Source organism: Larus michahellis, chromosome 8 (assembly GCF_964199755.1).
Source record: "Larus michahellis chromosome 8, bLarMic1.1, whole genome shotgun sequence".
Lineage (NCBI taxonomy): Eukaryota > Metazoa > Chordata > Aves > Charadriiformes > Laridae > Larus > Larus michahellis.
The window spans coordinates 46096494-46120745 of record NC_133903.1 but is presented as its reverse complement, the minus strand read 5'-3'; the positions used below and the strand labels follow the sequence as shown (position 1 = coordinate 46120745).

Below are 24252 nucleotides of genomic sequence, written 5' to 3'. Positions count from 1 at the left end.
CAGCCAGAAGTACTGAATAATTCCTGACCTGAATGTGTTCACCAAACCCAACAGCTTAAGAGACAACATACTGGCCCCAGCACTTCTCAGTTATGACATATTCCTACTTGCTGCCATCTCCTGTTCTTTCCACCTGCCACCTCTCAAGAATGCCAAGCCATGGTGAGCAGGAAGGTGTGCTTTGGCTCTGCCACACTAGACCCAAACGGGGATTTGCAGCTGCAACACCAACACAGAGGACAAAAATTTCCACCTTCTAAGACAGTCTCAAAGGGGAGAGGAGCAAATCTTTCCTGCAAGCGCTTTGGAAGCAAGACAGCTTCATCCTAGCAACAATAAAAGTGAGAGTTTCAGCCTGTGATTGCTCCCAAGCACTAGACCACCCTCCAGAAGACTTGAGCAGGGTTGTTCATTTCCCTGACCTTTCTGTTTTCAAGAAGAGTAAGCCCAGGATCTCCCAGCCTTCCTCCACCTGAGAACCTGGCAGGATCTTTCATATAATTAACAATGAGTTTTCCTCACCTTCAGAGTGATACGAACTTTGTCCATTAACCAAAAATGATAAAAAGAAGCAGCCAGGACCTGTATTAAGTTTAAGTCACTTCTGTAATGTCGCCCAATGGTCTGACCAACTCATGCAATACACGCTGGCCACAGCGTCCTGCCCCCCCTTCGCCCAGCTGTAACATGTCCTCATAGCAACACACCATTAAAACAAAAATTAATGAGACACATGGGCATCTATTTTCCCCTCCGGTTTTACGTATTTCCCCATGTCATCTCTTTAGACACTGGTGACATCCCTGTAGCCTGGCAAAGGCTGTCTGGCATTATAAAAGGCCTTTGATTTCCACATCGCTGCCACTTCTTAGCAAAGGGAACAGAGCCAAACACAAAGCCTCGGGTGACGGGGGTTAACGAGGGCCTTGCCAACTCCAGACAAAGCAGTTTTAAGCATTGGAACGCATCTCCAAAACGTTATGCTGTGCTTCGGGGCTGTAAATTAAGAATTCTGTCCCTAAAACAAGGCAAGAGCCAACACTGGCAGAGAAAGGAAAAAGACAGTCACCTTAAGGTTACCTGAGAGTGCACAAAGCAGGCCTGACTGATGGAGACCTCTGAATGTCAGCAGCTAGACACAATACAAGAATCACAAAAGGGAGCATGAAAGAAGTGTAACTTGCTTAAAGAGAAATAAAAATCAGTCAGCTATGGGAGATCTCCAGCTTTGCTTTGTTTCCCACATTTTACAGAAACTTCTTGTGCAGAGTAGGTAGATAACTGGCAGATATTACCTGGTCATCCCAAAATACTAGGTAGAAAGTTGGTGGCAAGAAATTCCCCTGTTTAGGGAAGAGGATACCTCTCTAGAAGAGCATGGCAGCGGCTGAATCCAGCTGCCAGCAGAGGTGTACTCCAGAGGAGGAAGGGCAGGGAGAAACGCACGTGATGGGGACCTACCAGCCACTCAGGTGGAGTCATTTCTTCAGCAGTGGCTCTGCCACCAAACACTGCACAGAGAGGATGCACCTCACTACAGGGAGGTTCCTGTGCTTGCGAGCTGATCTACAGACACCTTTCATCCAGCACCACAAAGGGAAGGAGTCTAATCCAAATGCCTTCCCATCAGAGTTAGTTACTGAGGGTTTTAGCACCGCATCTAGTTGTGCTCTACTCTTCTCCCAGTCTTCTGATCCTTTGCTGTATCTGTTCACGAACTAAACACTCTTGAAGGTGTCACAAAGGTCTCAAAAAGGAAAAAGAGATGGACCCCATACTTCCTGATGGAAGCAAGGCTATTTCTAAATATGAAACATAGAAGTAAGTATGAAACACAGAAGTACCTGTCCATGTGTGTGCAGCCATCTAGCAGAGGTTACAGCCCTGACTGTTGCTATAATCTGTCTAACCTCTGGTGGAAGAAAGCAGTTAATCTATGAAACACAAATGCACGCATTTGAGAGTTCATTAAAATATGGAACAAAATGCAACAAGGAGCAAGTACTTTGCATTTACACAGCCTAATTACATCAATTACATACATTCTGTCCACCTGAAGGCTCATTTAAAAGAGGGTCTCCACATGACTGAAGCAAGATGAAAGGTTCAGATCACACCTCCGTGAGTTAACTCAAAAACAACCAGGAATGTTAACCAGGTGAAGACAGCATAATGTCCACATCAGAGGAAGTGTAAGATCGTGCTCTTCTCAAACTCAGGTGTTTGGGGGTGAAGGAAGATACTACCCAGGCACAAAAAAGGGCAGAAATTAACTGAGTAGCTTTTTCTAATCAGGGCTAGTAGTGACAACAACAGAGGCACACAGACATCCCATGCTTCCCCGCTACAGACTGTAGTAACTATGCTACATAAACATAGTCTAAGGCCCTGCATGTTCTCATCAGACCTCTACGTGGAATCACGTACAGACTCCACTCTCCGTGCGGACACAAAAAAAGTTAAGATAGATAAGGCTACAGACACAGGAAGCGACAGTGTGAACTTTACCAGGTAGCCTTTAAAACCTGAAGAAGCTGCTCCTTCACCTCTGTGCTCCTGATCATCTGCTCTGCTACAACCCAGCTACAATTTAATTTCAGCAGAAGGTAAGAGCAGATCAGGAGTGCCAGCACATGGCTGGCTTTTAAGTCCAACTCCCTTACATAGTAGCCTTTCCCCTTGAGATCTTTTAAATTAAAATCCAAGCTGATATAGGAAGAGATCACATCCCATCCTCTTTATTGAACGGAGGGAGCCAGCATTCCCCCTCTCATTAGGCATGCGCTACGTGGATTGCTTCCGAGAGACTCTCCTTAGTGCCAGAGGTTCATGCCAACGAACAGTTTAGTAAATCCTCCTCTTCGAGGCCAAAGGGCTGAGTGTAAGAAAGGGGCCAGGTTTCTAGCTAAAATTACATTCACCAATAAAGCTCACAAGAGGTCAAATTTTGCCATAACTCACTCTCTCCTCAGTAACTGATTTCCCCGTCACTGGGGAAGGAGCGAAAGAAGGAGGAAAAATAAAATGTGTTTGTCTGGGAGCCCTAAGGGCTTGCAGTGCTGGAGGTGCAGAGCAGGTTCCTGGATTCTCATTTATCAACCTTAAAAGGGATGGAGTGATAAATGCACAACCGGCCCTTTAATATTTTATGCAGGTGCTAAAGCGACTTAGCTGTCACCTTCAATACATCACCAGAGGCTGATACACCAGCTTTCGTCACTCCAGGCTGGGAATTTTTACAATTTCATTTCTATTTCCCTCTCTTCACATATTTCCACGTATTTCTTACTATGTGTAACATATAAAAAGCTATTTTCCCCAAATGATCTCCCCATTCCACCCATTCCCTCTTCAGCCACATTTCTTGAGTGAGAAATAATGCCATGCTCTTGTTCAAGATTTGCAAAATTTTGACTCTGATCATTCAAGAGAGGCAGAAAGCTGAAATCACTTTACATTCTGGCAAAGGCTGAAGGTCCTGCCCTTTGTGAAAGGCGGATCTCTAGGTCCCTCCCTTTAAAGACAGAAAGTGATCAGCTTCCACAGCAGAATGATTTGCAAGGGCCCCCAAAACACTGGCGCACCTCGAAATCCTCCCTCCAGGAGGGTAGTAGCCCGTATCCTCTTCTGCCCGCACCATTCATACTCTTCAAAGCGGTTGCCATTCTCGTTCTCGATGTCCACAGAGTCATCCTCAGTCATGCAGGAACCTTCTCTCTGCACAGGGTAAAGCAGGGGCAGAGCGTTGAGATGTATGAAATAGCTCTTTGGGGTTAATAACTCAGGGTGGGATGGAGAAGAAAAGCTGGACTGTTCCCAGGACAGCTAAGTATAGAGCAGACAGCAGCAGCTACTCCCGCGCCCATTCCCAGTGATCTAAATCTAGAAGTAAATGGGTGCTGTCAGAACTTGACAACCTGAAGATCAAAACAAGTTGCAAGGTTCATCACTTTTACACAAGAAATTTAAGCTCTGGTTCCTACAACAATGCTGGCATGCATTTCAACATGCATTCCCCTATCACGTAAACCACAGATTCCTTTGACCCCCAGCAGGAATGTTCTCCTAGAGCATATTTTTTGGGGCACGCTGATCAAAAGATACCTCTCCCTAGACCATGCACCTCTTGAGGCAACAAGAATGAATTTGTTATCATCTCTATTGTGGGCTTTTCCCAAGAAACAAGCACAGAAAGCCCTATGACACAACCCTCTCCCTCCCCTAGGGCTTGTTCCTCCTTCTTCCTTGCCGTCTTTGGGATGAACAGCAAGACAACAGTTCTGCTCAAACGCACTTCCTGGACTAAGATGGTCATGCAACATTTACGAATGCCAGTCTGGTACAAAAGAACCCAACAAAAAAATAATTCGAAGGTTGTCAAAGGCAGATATCAGAAAGAACTCTTCTTACTGTGCTACATAGGAAGCATGAAGTCCTATAAAAGAAGGCTTCATAAACTTCAACAGCTCTACCTTTACAGTCTACAACTTAGACTTCAATAACAGCAAAAGGGTGCATGGAGTAAAAAAGTTACTAATGCAACATAAGAGAAAAATCCAGAAGAATCCATCTTCCAAGACAAAGAGAAGTGACTACAGATCTTAGGGAGACACAGTTAGCATTGCCTGCAAGCTCAGCAATGTTAGTTTTTGCCCCGTGTTAGGTCAACTGCAGACAAAGCTGGGAGTAGGGAGAAGGGAATGGCAGCTGGCGATCCTGCTGCGCCTCTACCTTTGCAAGGCATTGTTCCACATGCCTACTCATCTCCTCCTCGGATCCTGACAGAGGTCGGCTGCAGAGGGGACATACCTGCCCTTCGTCTTGCTTCCTCCGTTTCATTTTTCCAATCCGAGCTGCATGGAAAAACCAGGGAAAGAAAAAAGGAAGACATGTCAAGTTTGTAGCTTCACACTCTTCTCTATTTGCTCAGCTCCAAGCAATAAACCCTTGTCAGAAATGGTAAGATTTCACACCAGAAGACCCCGTTACAACTCCCTATTCTGGTCTCCGTAAACAGTACAGAGACTGTTACGTAGCAGTTCTCAGATTAAAGTTGTAACCTGTGGCTGAGTACAGCCCGATTTCAGCAAGGCAGCTACTGGGGATTTCATAACCAGAAGAGGGAATATCTGCTGCACATCCCCAGGTAAGTTAGTCAAATGGTTAAATACTTTCTCTTGGAAGCCAGAAATTGTTTTCAAAGTTGAGTGATCAAGCCACTGAATCCTGTTCTGGATTTTGCCTTCTAAATCTAAGATTCACCCATTAACACATCCATTCCCCATACAGGAACTTGCTTAGACCATAGAAGGATAACGTAGCACCCAAAACGCCTTGGATAAGGTATATAACCATCACTTCCAGGACCACAGAGTCTCCTCTCCCTGAATAATTCCTTCGCAGAACATCACGAACAAGCCAGAGAAACATCTTAGTAGCAGGTAACATTTACAGGGAGGAAAGATCTTGGCTGTGAAAAATGCAGCACCTACGTTACATAGTTTCTGGTGCCCTCTGTTATTTTTATTTCACTATTTTCGTGTGGAGGAAAACTGGGGCTACACTGCCTTCTTGAGGGCACACTCTGGGAAACAAACATGTTGGGAATCACGATGATTAGAAAAAGCAGCCAAGGTAGCCTGTTGCTTAATCCAATCTCTGGTTAATTTGAGCCATGGTTTAATGTGATCAAAACATCTGGAACCAAATTATTTGCATTAAAAAGAACTTCTGTCCTTTATTACGATGGCTTTAGGCAGGTATTACTGAATAACTCAATCACTGGCTGCAGGAAAGTTGCTGTTTAATTAATAAGGAAGGTCAAAATTCTGAATGAGAGACAAGGAAAAGCCCAAGGAAAGCCCATGTGATAATGAGAGATGACACCATCAAAAAGCTGTGTTAGCCAGAAATCGTTACTGACATTGTGAGCGCTGTGGCGTGCTCTGAAAGCCCTCATGCCCAAAATACCGTGCGATCAACAGCTCCCTGCAGCCAACAAGTCAGAGAAAGCTGCTGGAATGCCAGGAAGAGAAGGACCGGGGTATAGGAAAGTTTCTATCAATCGCATTCTAAAGTTTATAAGTCACTTGGTGATGTGGATGCTTTAAAATTTCATCTGAACACACCAACACAGACCTGAAAGGACTTTTTCAGGGCTTTCTTGTTGGCTTCCCTGGACTCAGGACTCTCTGGGTTAGGATATACTTTGCCGCAGACCAGAATTAGGAATATTCACCATCCCCTACACTCCATGATGCCCCAGGATTAATAAGGCTTCAAATTATTCCCTGGACATTGCTTTTCCTCACTGCATGAGGCAGATTTGTATGAAAACTCCCTCCAAAATGAGTCTTCCTCCTGGCATCCTGAAAAGGCTTCTGCAAACGTGACATTCCTAGAATAAGAAACAGCAACTTCAAACCACAACGAAACTGTTTTTGAGACCTGGCACTTTGAACAACAGAGAATGCCAAGGAAATGCACACCACTTTCATCAGTCATCTAAACTTCATTTGCTGAAGCTCCACAACCCTCTCCCTGTGTTGCTCCACGCAGCTCCACAGCCCACCTGCCTCTCCACACGCTTCAGGTACTTCAGTACTCCTAGTGGGATATTTTAATAGTTTTCCTTCTATTTTGTCTGCTTAAATCTCTTATTTTACCTATACTGTCAGCTTCTACTCCAGAAGGTAAACTACTTGACTTCCAGGCAATGCAGAAGCAAACATCATGAAGTGTTATTGCTAATTCCATTGTGCCCACATGAATTATGCTCCACTTTTAAATAAAACACTAACTCCCAAAAAGTCATCTGTGTTCTCTCCCCTTTCTGAACCCCAAACCACTATCCTTCCTCCCCCTTTAACATCATCCAGCTCTGTTACCAAAGTAGTCAGAGTTAAGCCATGCTCTTTCTGGTTTGTACTTCAGTGCACATGAGACTTCTGAAGTTCTGGTTTAGTGAATACCTATACCCTCCAGTACGGCTCTTCTGCGTAAGTTTAGAATGCTCTTTCCTTGCCTCACTAGGTCTGCGGAGCCAGCACAAAACAGGGGAGGAGGCTGGAATCAGACATGACTTGGACATTCTCCAGCAAACCCCTATCGGACCAGAGAAAAACACAGGAACAAAGCCTCCTCTGTCCTGATCGTAGACACCTCTTTCTCTCACCTCATTCTGGTTTTAAACAGAGAAACATTGGGAAAGAGCAGTTTAATTATTCTGGTAGAACTCCCTGTGGCCAATCAATTCAGCTAAGTCAGCCTGCCTGGCAAGTTTAGTAGTATTTTTAACTTTTTTACTGCCATCGTCCAGTCCATGCTCTGTAGCAGCGATAATAGAAAGACAACTTGTTATAGGTCTTTGCACTGATAAATTCTTTGGGGCCACTTTGCCAGAACAACCACCTGTTGAAATGTTAGTGCAGAGGTGGGAAAGAACTTCACTCTGCTCCTGCTCCCCGTGAGACTCCGCAGACAACCCCTATTCTTGGCTCATTTAGCTCCGCCGAGAAGCAGCCTTTTAAGTCTCAGTGCCACAAGTGAAAAAGCCACTGGAAGAAAGAGGTGTTGAAAACAAATCCCCCTGCCATTTTCATTCTGTGGTCATTAGCAGCGGCAGCGTTGTGCCCACGGAGGCCCAGGGTGCCCCTGGTGACAGCAGGGACCGAAAGGGAATGCCGCAGCCTGGAAAGCACATCCCGAGCAGCATCGTCCCTACCCGACACGACACGCAGCCTGGCTATCACTTCCAATCAGCGCAGAAGGGACGGAGCGGCCCCAAAGGCAGGGGGTGATTGTGGCTCTGTCCCGAAGGGGAGCAGCTCAAAAGAACACGCAAGTGAGACCACAGGATTGCTAATTAGCGTTGATAGATGCGATCATTTCTAATTAGCTCACTAATCCCTCTCCCCCTCGCCCCTGTCACAGAAGCATGGGAGAGGGAGGAAAAGAAAAATAAAAATAATAATAATAAAAAAAGAGCCATTCCCTCTCGTAATTCAGGACGATAAAAACGCAGCCAGCGGAGGGCTGGATGCAAGAAGAGGACGGAGCTCAGGGCAGGAGGTTTTTGCACAAGGCTGACCCATTCTTATCTCTGACTGAACAAAGACTCCGTAGTTATTATTCCCGCCTTCTGCCAGGAGGTGAGGAGTTCACTAATTTTTATTAGCATTAATAATTATTATTAGGCCATCCAAGGGCTTTCAGCACCTTCGAGGCCTCACGTTTAACAGATGTACATTACCCTTCGCACTGCTCCTGCTGCATGCGTACGTTCTCCCTCAGGTTACACTAAACCGTCGGGCACCCAGGGAGTTTAAGTCACCACGGTGTACGAATGAGAGAAAGTAGCACATGGAGGTGAGCAAGAATTGGGACCCTCTGCAAGGGCCAGGGGCTCAGTTACAGTCTCTGACTTCACTTAGGAGCTGTGCTGGCTAAGGGAGCTGCTCTTCCCCTTCCTAATACAGGGTCTTTAGGGACTATGCAAGGTAAGAAGCCGCTTGCACTAGAGGAGGAGCCAAACTGCACTTGACAAAGCCTCTACTGCTGAGGGTAGACTGACCCCTGCCTTCCCACGGGTGCAGAGAGAAGAATCATACAATCGTTTTGGTTGGAAGAGACTTTTAAGATCATCAAGTCCAACCGTTAACCAAAGGAGCCAGCCCACCCCCGTCCACAGACACCTCTGCCCATAAGGCAGCAGAGACAGAGGATTTTTTTTTTTTCCTCACAACAGGCTCTCCCCATCAAGGCTAAACCTCGTTAATGCTTAAATATCACGTTATTCTCTAGCCCAGCAAAACTTCCTGAGAGAAAAGCTAATGGGTTTTAGTTTTCACTGGTACTCCCCTCCCCAGGCAAAAATTCACCGTCAGGACCAGGCACTAATTACCTCAGAAGTGCTCTTACACAGCATCTAGCAGTGGCCACTATACAAACCTCTACCACAGCATCAAAGGAGATGATTAAGTTACTAGCAATATCTCTTATGATTCCCTCCACCAGTTTGAGTGGTCCCCTGAGCCCCATGCAGACATCATTAGCAGCTCCTGCAATGGCAGGCCAATCAAATTAAGTGGAAACATTTTTGTCTCTTTTCCAGTGAAAATCATCTAGCTTTATTCCTCCCCCACCCATCGGCTACAAAAGCACACAACATGCTGGTGGTGGTTCAACAACAAACTGCACGGTGACCACCTCCACAGAGGTCTGCCCGGAGAAGCAGGCTTATGGTTGCCACCGATACAGGAATCGGCTTCTCAGGCAGGTGCAAAAGGAGCTTTGTAAGGACCTATTTTACAACGCTACTGAGAATGCCAACTTTGCGAATACCCCTAAATTTGAATCAAAGATATTCAAGCACCCACTCTCTGCAAATCTATGAGAGGAGCCTTGAGGAGCGGTTATACTTTGTTAGACCTATCACAAAAAGCTTCTGTGGCTGATCAACTTATCTGAGACCATCTGATCCAAGGAAACAAAGGCAGCAACAGCAGAGCACAAAAAGCCATCTCGAGAACAAGCTAAAGCAAGAAAACAGATGGTCAAGAATGAATCTGTTTCAGACCTTATGTACAATTTGCTGCTCATCTGCCAGAGAGAGAACATTAAGGGCCAAATTCGCAGAAGGGTCTCAGTGGGGCTTTCACATTTACATGGCCGAACTTCCACACAGCTGATTTTCAGCAACCTTCAATCTGACACTATTCTCCGAGGTTGGCACCTACTTAACCTGCTGAACCATGTTCTGATACACTAACCCATAGCTTTGTGCCTCTAATTTTGAATGACTACCTAACCTGCTCCGCACTGCTAAACCCCATAAGCATCAATTTACAGGGTGGCTTAAAGTTTCCAGTTTGGCAACACTGGAAATAAGGCGAATGAAAGAAATGCCTTCTTTATCACATGGGTTCGTCAGGAATCAGCACCTCATACTCCTGGGTTCACAAGGACACAGCCTCTGCAAAGTGAGTTTAGCACAGGTGAGAGGTGTGGGATTAACTCACTGAGGCTGACAGGGAAGTTCAGATACAAACACTCAACCGAGAGTCTAACAGACAGAACATTAATCTCCCGCTCCAGAGCTTGCAAATGTATTCACCTTACTTACAGTTCAATTTAAGTCAAAGGTTTGACTTACAGAATTAAAATTCTGGACCGTCAGGTACCTGTGAACCATGTAACTACCAGGACCTAGTCATGTTGCAGCCAGGCCAAGAGCAGCTCACAGAAGACATCTCCCTCTCTGCCTTCTCCTTCCTTAGCTCTTGTTGCACTTTCCCAAGTGACCACAACAGGACGGAACACATCGAGGAGATCTGACAGGACTCGGGCACAAAAAGCCTTGGCAGCTGAGATTTGAGTCAAGGACGATGTGGGAGAAGAGCAAACACCGTGGGGCCCCTTTCTATGGGAGGAGTTTCCAGAAGTGATTCTGGAACTCAGCTGGTAAGAAGCTTGACAGAGATAGCAAGATAAACTGGTTACAACAATATTCAAAAGTACACTTAAAACGTAATAAAAACAAAGGAAATAGATTTTTCTTTCACAAGTAGACTGCATTTTCTATATCCTAAGTTCCTTCAGTGTGTCAATAAGAATATGAAACAAAAAGCCAGAGAACTTTGGACAAGTCCTACATAACTTTTGTCAATGTAAACTAACGGTAATACTGAAACCATTCTCAGAGAGCAAGCTATAAAATTGTGTGATTGATTAGAAGCTCATTAAAACACAAGATATAGACAAATAAGCATTTTTTTTTTTTTTCCACAAAGCACTCAAGTGTTCTCCATCTGGAGCAACACTGCTTAAATAACTATTTAACAATAACGTGGCAAAGCTTATGAATACCACAAAGTTATTTTAGTGCAAACAAATGCGGAGGAGGAATCAAGAAAGCAGGCTGAGTGCAGTGGTCACAAATATAAAGTCACGTGCGTAGGAAGGAGCAGTACAACCTACCCAACTGCCTGGCAGGACGCTAATCTAACAGCGCAGGACTGAACGAGGCACCGCTACAGGTATGTTCTGGGAACAATAGTAATCAGATTCATAAAAAGCTAAGGTTGAGAGGAACCAGTTCTGATCTAGTTTGACCTTCTCTGTGACCCAAAGCACTTCAGCTAATATTTCTGCATCCAGCTCCCTAACACCTGGACATAGGACTGTTAGGGTGTACAACACAACGGACAGGAAATACCAGTGTTATAAGGGCATTATATGAATTAACCAAATCCCCTCACCGGGAATATGGCTGTTCTGCTCACCGTACCCCAAAAAGTGCGTACAGAAAGAATAAAAGGTTCGGCAAAACCAATGCAAATATGCTGTACAAAACTAGCAGCCTCCTTTAGATGATGAGCCCAGGTTCACAAAATCATCCCAAGAACAGGGCCCAAGAGGAGTTCCTAGATCGCAGTCTACACAGACTGTGCTGCAGCCCTACGTTGGGCTGAAGTCAAAAGCATAAAGCACTACTGAGCCAGTTCAGCAGAGCACGCTGTCATCAAGAGCTTTCATTCATGCTGAAAGACTCCACAACACCAAGAACCTCACAAGCCTGGCTCAGACTTTTTTTTTTTTATTTAATTTAAAATAAGGTAACTGCACATTGTTGGCCTGAAAAAAGGTGGAAGGTGGGAACTTCGCCCCAGCTATCCAAAAATGATAAAGGAACAGTTTGACATCACTGACTCCAGAGACCTCTGTCACACAAACGAAGTGACTGCAGAGCAATACCTGAGTGCATTTCAGCCATCTGAAGTCTCTGTGTCAGGAAAAGGGTCCACGCGCCAACGCTGGCGGCTCACTGCACTCATCTCGCAGCGCAGATGTGAGCACACCTGCCAGCAGTTACCTGTAACTGATGCAAGGCGACTCATCTCTTTGTTGTATGACTTAACAGACTTTCAAAAGTTCACAGGTTTTTTTAGCCCTCAGGGTTGATATTTAAAAACCTCCAAGCGAGCTCCAAATTCAGTTACGTATAACTTAGAGTTACTGGATCCATAACTTAGTAATACTCACTTTTATTTGCTTAAGACTATGCTAAACATGTGGCATTTCAAATTCAAGCAAAGTATTTTGGTATCAATACACTCTAAAGCCTTTTGCTGTTTTGTTAAATTATCTCTATCTTCTAAACAAACCGCACCAACACAACGTCACTGGTGTTATCTCAAACTATCACAGCAGGAAGCTCAAAATTAACAAGCCTCCCAATAGCCCAAACAACCAAATTTTGACTAAATGGCACATATTAGACCAGCTAGCAGCAATACAAAATCAGATGACAGAATATTGTTACTATTTAAATGGTAAATTCTGACTTCTCTCAACGTTGTGAATAGAGTTTCAACTTCTTCAGCTCAACCTAAATAAAAAAAAGTATACTTTCAGCTTATTTTCTGATTTACAAAGACAGCGATGGGACTTTCTCTCTAAAATAAAGTGACCTCTGATTTGTTTTTCAAACACTGAGACACTTTTCACTAGAAATACTTGTTTAGCTCTTGTTAGGAACACCCAAAAATAAAAGCAACACACCAGCACCTGGGGGTCTGAGAGAGAAAAAAAACCCAACAACAAACAACAAACCACCAAAACATGACGTCAGATGCACAGACGCTCAAGACTGCTGGTTTAAAAAGTTTACTGCAAGATTCTGCCATGTGAGCCGTGGAAACACAGCAGCCCGGCCCCCTCGTTTAAAACACAAGGTTCAGGGCCTGCAGATAACCTGGCTGGTGGGATGCCAGCGGGGAGAACCGCTTCCCGCAGGGAGCCCGGAACCAACGCGAAGGGGTTTCACCCCAACACAGCCTGCGCCCCACCAGCCGCACGTCGAGGCGGGTCGCAGCTCCCGGCCCTGCGCTCGGAGGGGGTTTTGAGGTTTTTTTTGTTTTTTTTTTTTCCCCCACACAACTCTGGAAAGTTTTCCGGGCCGGGGGAGAGGCCCGGCGGGGCGGGGGCGGCCCGGAGCACCGCGCGGGACCACACTCACCGTTCAGCCGGGTCTGCCGGTTCGCTCGCACCCGCAGGAAGGTCTGCAGAGGGGAGACAAGAGCGGAGAAGCGTCAGGGCCCGCAGGCGACGGATGTAAACAACTCGCCCCTCTCCCCCTCACCCCGCCCGGTAAACAAGGCCCGGCCCCCCCCCTTCCTCGCCCCGCGCACACACCTCTTCCCGGCCCCCGCCGCCGGGCCCCCTCCTGCCGCTCTGCATAGCCGCGGGCGGCCGGTGGGGCAGCGGGGCCGCGGGCCCCGGGGCGGACCCCCCCCCAGCGGCCCGGGATGCGGGCGGATACGGCGCGGCCCGGCAGGCGCCGCCGATCAGCCCCCAGCGGCCGCCGCCATGTTGGCCCCGGTCATGTGACCCGCCCGCCGAGCGGGTGAAAGTTCACCAGGAAACCGGCGGCGAGAGGCGCGAGTGGAAGAAGTTCCCATGGCAACCGACAGGCGGCAGCAGGGCCCGGCGAGCCCCGGCCAATCAGGGCCCAGGGGCGGCTGGAACTTCGGGGCATCTGACCAATCAGGGATCAGGGGTAACTGGCACCCGAGAGAGCCTGGCCAATCAGAAATCAGGAGCCACTGAAACCCAAACGCATGTGGCCAATCAGGGCCCAGGGGCAACTGGCACCCAGGGGCAGGCGGCCAATCAGGACCCAGGAGCAACTGGAAGCTGGGTTTCCTTGTCCAGTAGGGATTGGGTGCCCTTTAGGCCAAACAGCAGTAGCCAATCAGGGGCCCTGGACCCAATGGTAACCGAGAGCTGCTGACCAATCAGGAACCAGGAGTGACCGCTCCTCAACTTTTCTCGCCCAATTAGGGACTGAGGGGCCTTTGAGGCCCAAGGGCACCTGGCCAATCAGGGCCTGAGGGGTCACGAGACCCAGAGGTGCATGGCCAATGGGGGTCCAGAGGCCCCACCTGGCTCCCTGCCCAGCCCCGCCATGGAGCCCCTGGGCCTGGGAAGAGGAGCCCCGGCCTTCCCGCCCATCCCATGGGAATGCTGGCACCTGGCTCCTCCTGGGTTTCCTGCCCCACAGCAGTGGCAGGGGATGGCCCCAGTGGACCCGACCAGCCTGAGGGCAGGATGGAGCTGGGGGGTAGAAACTGGTAGAGCGCAGGCTCCTGCGCCCGCGAAGCCCATTTGTTCCCTGCTCTGCCGACCCCCCCCAAACTCTGTTTCTTGGGATAAAACCCACATTTTGGGGTCTTCACTCTGGCAACCGACAACCTGCGTCTCCTTCTTCAGAGGGAAAAACAAAAAAAAACCACCCCAATGCGTTTTGCTGTGTCAGAAGATGGTGGGCGGCTGGCAAGTCCAGGTGATGGCTGGTTTTACCCCATTGCACCTCCCAGCTCTGCCTGCCAGCTGAGGCGCAGCCGTGGTTTCATACACGTGCTTGCTTGCCAAATCAAAGCTGCTGATGGTTGGGTTTACCCTTCTAATTAATTAATCTGGCTTTCAGGGGGCACGCTCACCGCTGAGCTCTGGTGGAGGGAGGTGAGCCTTTCCTGGACGAGGACTTTAGGTTTTGAATCATAGAATCATAGAATCATAGGGTTGGAAGGGACCTCTGGAGATCATCTAGTCCAACCCCCCTGCCAGAGCAGGGTCACCTAGAGCAGGTTGCACAGGAACGCGTCCAGGCGGGTTTTGAAAGTCTCCAGAGATGGAGACTCCACCACCTCTCTGGGCAGCCTGTTCCAGTGCTCTGTCACCCTCAAAGTAAAGAAGTTCCTCCTCACGTTTAGGTGGAACTTCCTGTGCTCAAGTCTGTGCCCATTACCTCTTGTCCTGTCGCTGGGCACCACTGAAAAGAGCCTGGCTCCATCCTCCTGACACCCACCCTTTAAGTATTTATAAGTGTTGATAAGGTCCCCCCTCAGCCATCTTTTTTCCAGACTGAAGAGACCCAAGTCCCTCAGCCTTTCTTCATCAGAGAGGTGTTCCAGTCCCCTAATCATCTTGGTAGCTCTCTGCTGCACCCTCTCCAGCAGTTCCCTGTCCCTCTTGAACCTGGGAGCCCACAACTGGACACAGCACTCCAGGTGTGGCCTCACCAAGGCAGAGTAGTGCCTTTCACTTACTCTACCTGCTATTCAGCCACAAATGCTCTGTGGGCTCAACTGACCCACGCAAGGTGGTCTCTCTCTGAGCCTGAAATGTTATCTTTGCAGTATGGTGAAAGCTTTATAATTTGCCGTTGACTTTTTCCGCTGGGGATTCGAGGAAGGGTGGTATCTAAATCCAACTAAAATGGCTTTATTTTTACTCGGAGCGCAGGAAAAGCCCCAGCTGACAGGACATGCTGTATCTCAGAGGAGCACCCACCACTGACCCATACCACAAGGTCCTGCGCTACACCAGCTGCCACCACCTTGGTCCAATCAGAGTCCACGTACCAGCTCCAGCAACCAGGCTTGGCAGAGGGAAGGCGAGGCGATTCCCCCTCCCCACGTCCCAGAGCTGCCCCGCTGCCTCCGCTGCCGCTCCCTTAGCGCGGGGAGCAACGCAAGCAGCCCAAGCACTGTGCAAGCCTGTATTCCTGCAGCGTTCCTATTCAGAAATCTCCTTCTTCCCTAAATATCCCCACGGTAAATAAGCATGAAGACCAAGAAAACCAAGCCACCGGAATTCTGAAAACCTATACGCCAATAACTCACGTTCCAGCCTGTTACTAATACACTGTATATTCACGATTAGATCACAGACAACACAAGGGACATTCATAATCCCAGCACACCTCTGCATATGAAAAGCTAAATTTTGCAGTCCTTAAAGTCACCACCATGAGAGTCTTCTGCTCTGCTTCCTAAGCGTTTCCCTTGGTAAGCCAGGAAGACTGAATTCGCACTCGCGGTGTGGTTTTATTAAGGATACGCTGAGGCTTTACACAACCCTGGCACCCACGCTGAGGTCCCTTTACGCTGCCAGAGCAGCGTAACGCAGCCAGCACAAGCGTAAATGAAAATCGGGCCCCAGAGGTCTTTCCTCCCTGCAGTGCAGACTTACAGCTCCCATTACGCATTTGCATTAAGGGCTGCAACCCTCCATAAAATACACTCACAAACTTAAAACACATTAGAGATTAGCTAGACTCAGCACATGGAATATTTGTCCTCAAGTATGACATAATGTAAATTTATAGGAACAGAGGACTGCAAGGGACCACCAATTTCACAGAGACTGAAGTCTGGAGGAGAGGAAAGGGAGGGGTGTTTTCCAACAAAGGGAGCCACGGCAAGAGTCTTTTCCATGCCCTTTTGAAAAGAACATGATTTATTTATTAGCCTTAATAAACAGGCAGGAAAGGGAGCGGGATTACCTGAATCGGGCATTTCTGTATCTTCTGCAGGGTTTTGCTTCTCGTACTTTGCACCAGGTCTCATCATTCACACAAGGGTAAAGTGACTTGTGATGTGACACCAAGTTATAACTGAAGGCTACGTGGGAATATGTAGCAAACAAAGGAGCATCTGGCCCATATTTGATAATATAACCAATAAATAGGACAGAGGAGAGAATAATGCGCAACAAACGTCCAAATCTGCTGCTAATAGGACCCGTCTTCAGGAGCACATACTTTAATTGAGGCTGCTCGGAAACAGCCCCAGCGCTGGTCATCAGCCTCTCCCTCTGCAGATCCAAACGCAGACCTGGCACACGCCAAGTGGCTGATGCAGGAAGACCTGACCGTCCGCCTGACCCTGGGCACAGGCTATCGCTGCAGAGCACCGCAGGACACAGGGTGACGGGTACAGCCATGGCCCACCCAGCCTGTCTGCGCAGCAGGCAGAGGCACGCTTGGGTCTGTGCTGAAGACCACCATTAATTTATCCGCTGCCTTTCAGAGCTTACTTGAAGCCAGTGGCTGAGCGCAGGCTTGCCGCCCAACAGATGCGCGTTGAGTCGGAGTCAAGTGTGCCAGCCTGCCCCCAAAATACAGACAGACTTACAACAAGCAAAGCTGTACTTGTGCTGCTGCCTTTCTCTTCTTTTCTTGCTCCACCTCCCTCAACTTTTACTCGTTGCGTCACAAGCCAAGACCTGCTGCTCCTCTGGGCAGAAGGTGTTTTATAAAACATGGAGGCATGGCTGTGGATGGTCCCAAACCATTTCTGTATTGGGTGGGAGCCATGAGTCAGTTTTCTGGGCAGCGGCACACCCATGAAATGGAGAATTTTGGCCTGCTGCAGGCTGACATCATTCACTGTTTTACAGAAAAAACTGTTCTCTGAAAGTTTCCCGGTGGCACGGGGTAAGTAATGACAAATACAGCCATGGCAGTGACCGAGACGATAAATATAATGCAACAGAAACCTCTACAAAGATTTAAAGCAGTTTTGCACAGCTGCGGTTTAAAGTCAGAGCTGGAAGGACTCTGCAGACAAAAGCGCGCCTTCGTGGCCGTGTGAGGGACCCATTGCTCGTGTCCCCACGCTGTGGGTGGGCGGGCTGGGGCAGTGGTGCACAGCCGAGAGCCGGTGCTCTCACACACAGAGAGCTGCGGGCAACGGGGCGAGCTGGCTCCCTGCCTAAGGCTGAGCCCAGCGACGGCATCCACCTCCTTACCTGGTATCTGTCCGAGTGATGGATGTCGTCTGAGGAGTGGGGTGATGCTGTCGGAGAATCTCCTTCCCGCTTGATTGAGGCCGACAACAAAATTGACTGCAAGAGAAAAGAGAAATTCATGCTGTGAGCGTCGCCGAGCTTTCTGCCCCTTGCTACGCTGTCCTCAAAGCCACGGGGAGCGTCTGTGGGGCTGCACTGGGATGGACTGTCGGGCTGTGGGGACATGTCTCTGCGCTTCCCGTGGGACCCAGCTCCACGAGGGGACCGGGCTGCCGGGTCTAGCAAAGCGCAGATGCCTCCGGCAACAAAGGGACAATCATTTTGTCCCCACGTCTGGTGGCTGGGGGCAGAATCGGTCCCCGCTGGAAATGCTGCAGCACATCATTGTGGTCCACAATCTGGACCACCCCAGAAATTCACACAAATGAGACGGGAAGGCGAGGGCGTGCTGACGTGGAGCGGTGCTAACGTGTGCTTGTCTTCCCCTCTAAGTGCCACTAAATCTCTCAATAGCTTTGTAAACTGCACTAAAGCTCTCAGCACCTTTGCAGCGCAACTGCCTCTTCCTTCCATAATGATGCTATTTATTTTAATAAGTAGCACAGAAAAAAAAGGCCCTTTTAGAAGGTTAAAAAGATCAGTGATATTTGAGACCTAAGAAATCACTGATAAACTTCAAGTCAATAGTAGGTAAGTCTAAATTCTACACACAGTGAACTCTAGCGGGAAAATTACTGCGTGAGTTTGACGGCATCTAAAAAAAATGTACACTGAGTTGCAAGTGAACTTTATTATTGGAAGAGTTTGAGGGAAAAATGCCATTTAAAATTCTAATTTAAAATAAAATTTAGCTAAACTAGGCTAACTATAGCCCGATACATTGTGAAAAATGTACACTGGAAATGCAGCTCTCCAGATGTTTGTTTCTGAGAATCAGCTGGCAAGATTCGACAATAAATGACTGCTCGGAGATGTGTATGTTTGCGAAGGGAAGTGTAGATATCATCTGAATTGGACAGGTCAAGTGTGGTGACAACATTATTAAAAAGCATAATACCTTGGAGAAAGGCAAGTATTCCAGAAACATTTGCCTCTGGGCTGAAATGAAACGTGAAAAAAATGTGCATTTTTTGGAAAGATATGAGCGAGTGGAAAAATGACTCAGCATACAAATCGGTTCAGTCAGCAGGATGCGATCCCCTGGGCTCAGACAGCAATCCCGGAGAGAAAAGCATAGAGGGCACGGAGGGAAGGCAGGCTCGGGATGGAGGCAGGGGAGGAGGATTTGGGATGCTACGTTCAATGCCACGGGCATGAGCTGCCAGCCTTGCCATGAGGGCAAGAGCCGCATCCCTGTCTGCGCTGCAGGTCTTTGCCATGACGCATGGCTCTGCCATGCAGAGATGTGACATCCTGAAAGGGGTCACGGGGGAATTATCTGCTGGGTGCTTGGTTATCTCCCCAGGCATGGTCCATCCTGCCAATGCCGAGGGTGCTGCTGGCCACATCTCGGGGCTGGCACGCTCCTCAGCTCAGCCCGACGGTGATGCCAGGGGCTGGGAGGGCCAGTGGGAGCCCGCAGGGATGGGGACAGGCAGCGAGGGCTGCGCCGGGAGACCGGCCTCTGCTTCCCAGGAGAGAGACGGGCAGAGCAGGGGGGATCTCCTGCCTCACGTGTTGGCCAAACCCAACCGCAATCGGTTTTGGTGAGTGGCTCATTTACTTCTGGAGAAGCCCTCCCATAATCATGCGAAGTGGCATGCAAGATAAGCTCCTGCTGTTGTTTAGTTTATTTTCTAAACAGAGGGCCATTTCTGAAGAAGCAGGTTTACACATGTCCTACAAAACAGAGGGATGGGGGCTCAAAGCCTTCAGGTGTGACTCGGAATAGCAGCCCTGCTTGCAGCAGTGCTAATGCCCTTTCCCTCCTCTAATAAGCCAAGCACCCTGGAGCTGGCAGGGTTAAATCCGTTTTGTCTTCCAATGTATTCTAGAGAAGGGGAAAAAATACCCATCTCCCCATTCCTCGGCGACAGACAGAAAAACCCTCCCCGCCTCCAACTCCCCCCTCAGCTTCTGGTAGCTCTAATCCAATATTATTATGTGAAAAATGGTTGGGCTAGCTATGGAGACAGTAAATTAAACGTTATGTATTAGTTTTTAGCGTGTGGTCCTGGGAAGAACGCCGGCCCCATTTATTCCACAAACCTCCTGAGCACCATGGCGATGACCTCTGGAAAAACGCAGGGCTAAACTAATCCCAAAGATGTCAATCTCGAGGCCTCTTCTACATACACTTGCAGTTTAGATTAATAAACTGTCTATTTTTAAATTGTGTGCAAGCACTTCAATTCTAAATACCTCGCCGGCATGTTAAACACAGCGTTAGAGATGCCAAGTCACACTTCCCCTTCACTCTTAGGAAACTTGACTTCATTTGTTTTTCTCATTTCCCTGCGCTGTGCCACACTTTGCCTTTCAGGCAGCCACGGGGGCCGGCAGGGATGCAGGCTCAGGGGCGAAGGGAACAGGAAAGGCGCTCACCATCAGGGTGCCTTTCATTTTCGCATTAGGCCACCCTCTCTGCCATCCTGATTTTGGCCTCTTTTATCCCAAATTGCCATGTTAAGGCTCTTTTCCAATAGCTAAGCAGCCAGGATGCCTGGCCACGGCGTGCCAAGCTGAGGATTTGCAGCCCCCTGCACCCACCCCGCTCACTGCCACCCAGGGAAGCAAGCAGGGAAGGGGCAGTGATACGATCCCCATCCTTCTCTCAACTGGCATCTGGGAGGACGACTGTGGAGGGAAAAAGCAGCTTTACATGTGTCCTCCCAGCCCTCATGCACGCCCACGCTGTAGGGCAGACCCAAATTCTGGTTTCCCACCCCAAAAACTCGCTGCTGGCTGCTGTGTGTGCAGACAGGCACGCCATACGGCCGTGCAGAGATGCTCCCTACCTCGGGGACCAGCCACTTCGGCATGGTGGGGACCAGCCTTGATGCTGAGATGTCCCTTGTCCCCCTGGGGAAAGGCCACCAGCCAGCTCATCCCCAACTGGTTGCCAGTTCAGCCCAGCTCCCCGTCAGGGCTGGGCTATCAGGGTGAGAGCACCCTCCTCCTTCCCTAGTCCCCCCTCCCCTGATGGCTCCCAGCATCAGAGACGGAGCAAGGGCCTTGTGCGAGTGGCCGTGCAGCCCCATATTTCTCCCTCCCCTTTAAATCATCTCTCCATTGGGTAAAGGCACTCTCTGCGGAGGTTATAAACCCTGCGAGGATCAGCCTGAGCATTACACCTGGGGCAAGCTAAATAAAAAAAGGTCACCGGCGCTTTTTAAACATGGACAAAAAAGCAGTAAAATGTGTTTGGAAAAAAAAATCTGGCATTAAATCATGACTTTTTGCCTGGCTTGCCTCATTAAAAGTGGCCTTTTGGAAGGTAAAATTATCATTGTAAGTGATAAGATCTTTAAGAAAATAATTCACGGCTTCTTCACCCTTTAATATGATAGCCGCCACCGGCTAATTTTTTTCTTAATGGCAACGAGGCCATCAATCTTGTCCAAGCCCTGTACTCCCTCCTTCCTCCTGCCCCTCCTGCCATGGCTGGTCCCGCTCGGTGTTTCCTTCCCTACCCCTTGGAGCCCAGCTGTGCCGTGCCAAGGGGAAGCGACATGCCTGGATGTATGGCTGTTCCCGTTGGTGTCAGTGGATTTGGGCTCTTCCTGGGAACATGGCAATGCAGGAAGCAGAGGCCACGTAAGCCCTGCTCTTGCTGCGAGGTTCACACCCTGGGAGCTCCCAGCACCCTCCATGGACCGCGTGGGCTGCAGCATCTGCAAACGTTTCAGTGGTCTCGTTGCAATTAGGAACAACATATATTCACGTATATAAATATACAGGCAGGTTCAGCATGAAACAAATGTGCATCGTGTGTGCCAGCTGCTGCAATCCCAGTCCATCACTCTCCGGACCTGCTCCTCCCTGCTCGGTCAGACGAGCCATGGGCAGCTCGGAGGCGATGCCGGCAAGGGCAGACGTGCCAACACACCGCCGGCTCCCGACCCACAGGCGCTGGGGGCTGTGGGTCCAGGGCGGCACCAGGGGAGGGGACGGGTGTCAGGGTGCCGCCGCCAGCCCGAGGAGATGGATGGAAATTGCCGGCACACACCGCCCCCGGCCCTAAGCGCTGCCACTCTTTGGCGGCCGGGGCAGATGTCAGCGCTGGGAGAGCCCAGCCGGTGCCGCTGACATTCTGCTGCCTCTCAAGGCCAGTCATTTGAGAGTATTAAAGTGCTGGACTCCTGCTTTCTGATAGCCCTGGAAAAACACAGGGAGTCTATTTTTCTTAAACAATCCATCACAGCTGCTGTCAGCAGAACAAATACCCTAACCCCGCTTTTTATGTATCTATATGGCTTTTTTTTTTTTTTTTTTTTTTTTATTTTGGCACAAAGTGTTCCCTGCTTGATGCATTCAGCTTTAACTCTGCCGTCTAAATAGGTACTTATCACTTAACATGGAGGTGATGGCTTGACATGTTTTCTGTCTCCTGCCCTCCCCTCCACGGTAGGGAAGCCGTCAAAGTGTTGCTAATAGCTGTTATCACTTGGGAACTGTAACCCGAAAGCAATGAGTGATACCAGGCCTTGCTGTGATTTTCCCCCTTAACTCTGCTAGCCATTTTTTATGTTATTGCTGGAGGATCCCTGACACAAAGATGCTACTATTAGAGCTGAGTTTCCTAGAAGCTTTCGGAGGGTCCACATTTGCTCCCGGGAAAGTCAGAGGTAAAATTATCTAGTGGCTTTTAGCTGGCAGAGATAAAGGTGGGATGGAGCTGAGGATGAAAGGCTTAAATGTGAGAAGGGTGTGAAGAGCGAACAGAAATAATGGTATCAGCAGCTTCTGGCCTTTGCTGAAGGATTCCAGTGGTCTGCAAGCAGAATAAGCTTACAGAAATGTGAGCTACTGATTTATTTCTGTGCATGTTACGGCCACACCTGGGACTGCAATCGAGCTCCAGGTCCTCTTGGGCGAGACACCAGCTACACGGTGGGGAAAGGGGCCCCTTCCAGCAGAGCTGCCCACTGGGGATGGAGGGGGAAAGAGATCTGGCTAAGGGCTGCCGGGGTCTGCCAGCCTGTCCGGCTCCCCTCCGGGACCACATCCCTCTCCGCTCCTCCTGCTGAAACGCAGCGGTTTCCCCCGGACTAATGGGAGGGCACAGCTGTTTGGCCCAAGGGGAGCGAGGGGCTTTGTTTGTTCACGGGGTAATTTGTTTTATGGAATAAAACCTGGCAGAGATTTTTTTTGGAGTGGCTCTGGTATTTATCACCCCGAACTGGCAGGGAGCGCGTTCAGCCGGCGCTCATCCTTGGTAACTTCCCCTCCTTCGCCTATCTGTGGGCTGTTCTCGCGTCCCTGCCTTGGCCATAGCATTGCCACGATGCTCAGATTTAGCTTTCTAATCTTTCCTTGTAAATCACAGCTGCAGAGGGAGGGGGCACAGATGTGGGGAGTGACTTCTCCAACCCACCCCCCCCAGCGAGTCAGTGACACAAGAGAAGGAGTTAAAACCCTGGGGCCCTGACACCCGTCCCCTGTTCCTACCACCAGACATGATACGGAGAAGTTAAATGATTGTGCTAGAAATTTCATCTCGAGCGAGGCAGCTGGGAAGGGCTTAATACAGACATTCTGTCAAGGTTTAAGGCTCCAAATCTTGCTTGCTTCAAAGCTCTTTTTCCTTGGAGGGCTTTAGTGGTCAAATTTTCCTCTAGGTGCTGTAATTCTCTCTCAAACTGCTCAGCGAAGCTGTAAAATCACAGGGGTGGGTGGGGGAATCGAAGGGCTCTGGCACTGTGGCTCGGTTCCCAGCTCTGCCGGAGGTCTCGGAGCAGCGGCGCGCTGGCCGCCTGCCTGCGGGCACCCTGCGGGGTGCTGGGTGCGCACCTAAACAAACCGGCCGCGAGCATCTGCTGGGCGCGGGAGGTGGGTTTTGTTCCTGACCACTCGCTTCAGTGTTTGTTTGCAGCAAGAGCCAGCGCAAGGGCTGGACCATCAGTGGGAAAGGCAATTTGCAGCCACGTGTTAGGAAGCAGCAGTGGAAAAGGAACGCTGAATCCACCATGAGAGCTGGGATGCTTCACAGAGCCCAGCCTCTTCCCCTTCAGTGGTCAGTACCAGCACTTTCGGAGAGGATATCAGAAAGGTAAGCAGACGCTGTTAGGTCCGCAGCTAATATCCTGAAATTTAGGGGTTGAGATCTCTGGGCAGAGATGACATCCCACCTAGATGATAGCCCATGGAGGGAGAGCCACAGGCCAGAGAAGCAGTGGCAAGGAAGTGCTCTCAGGTAGCCAGGAGGACCTGGGGACGCTGACTCTCAGAGTTACTGCCGGCTGCTCAAGGAAGAGCAGGAACAGTTGGACTTAGACTGCTCGTACACCTCACCAACATGGGTTCAGCTCAATGTGTGCTCCTCTCCTGCGCAACCCCTTACAAGAAGCAGCCAAGGCAAAAGGGGAAAGGTAAGGGGAGAGCGTGAAACCCAGGAACGCCGCCTGGGGTAACTGCATGCTGCTGACAGACTCCTGGGCAGCCACAAGACCGGACAGAGCCCATGGTGTTGTCCCTACACCTCTGCAAGACATCCCT

At 49.2% G+C, this 24252-nt stretch overlaps 1 protein-coding gene across 8 annotated transcripts in view; it reads right to left on the bottom strand.

Annotated features, from left to right (window-relative positions):
- Positions 1-24252, bottom strand: part of RNF220 (ring finger protein 220) — a 232497-nt gene that overhangs the window by 43705 nt on the left and 164540 nt on the right. For 4 of the 8 annotated variants that reach the window (XM_074597164.1, XM_074597165.1, XM_074597162.1 and 1 more), the window contains 4 exons: positions 17596-17691; positions 13019-13061; positions 4732-4853; positions 3585-3717 (listed from right to left, as the gene is read on the bottom strand). In XM_074597164.1, the coding sequence (XP_074453265.1) occupies positions 3585-3717; positions 4732-4853; positions 13019-13061; positions 17596-17691 (394 nt within the window). Of the gene's footprint in view, positions 1-3584; positions 3718-4731; positions 4854-13018; positions 13062-13194; positions 13408-17595; positions 17692-24252 lie in introns of those variants that run through there. The other 4 variants (XM_074597168.1, XM_074597167.1, XM_074597166.1 and 1 more) reach the window with 2 other exon arrangements.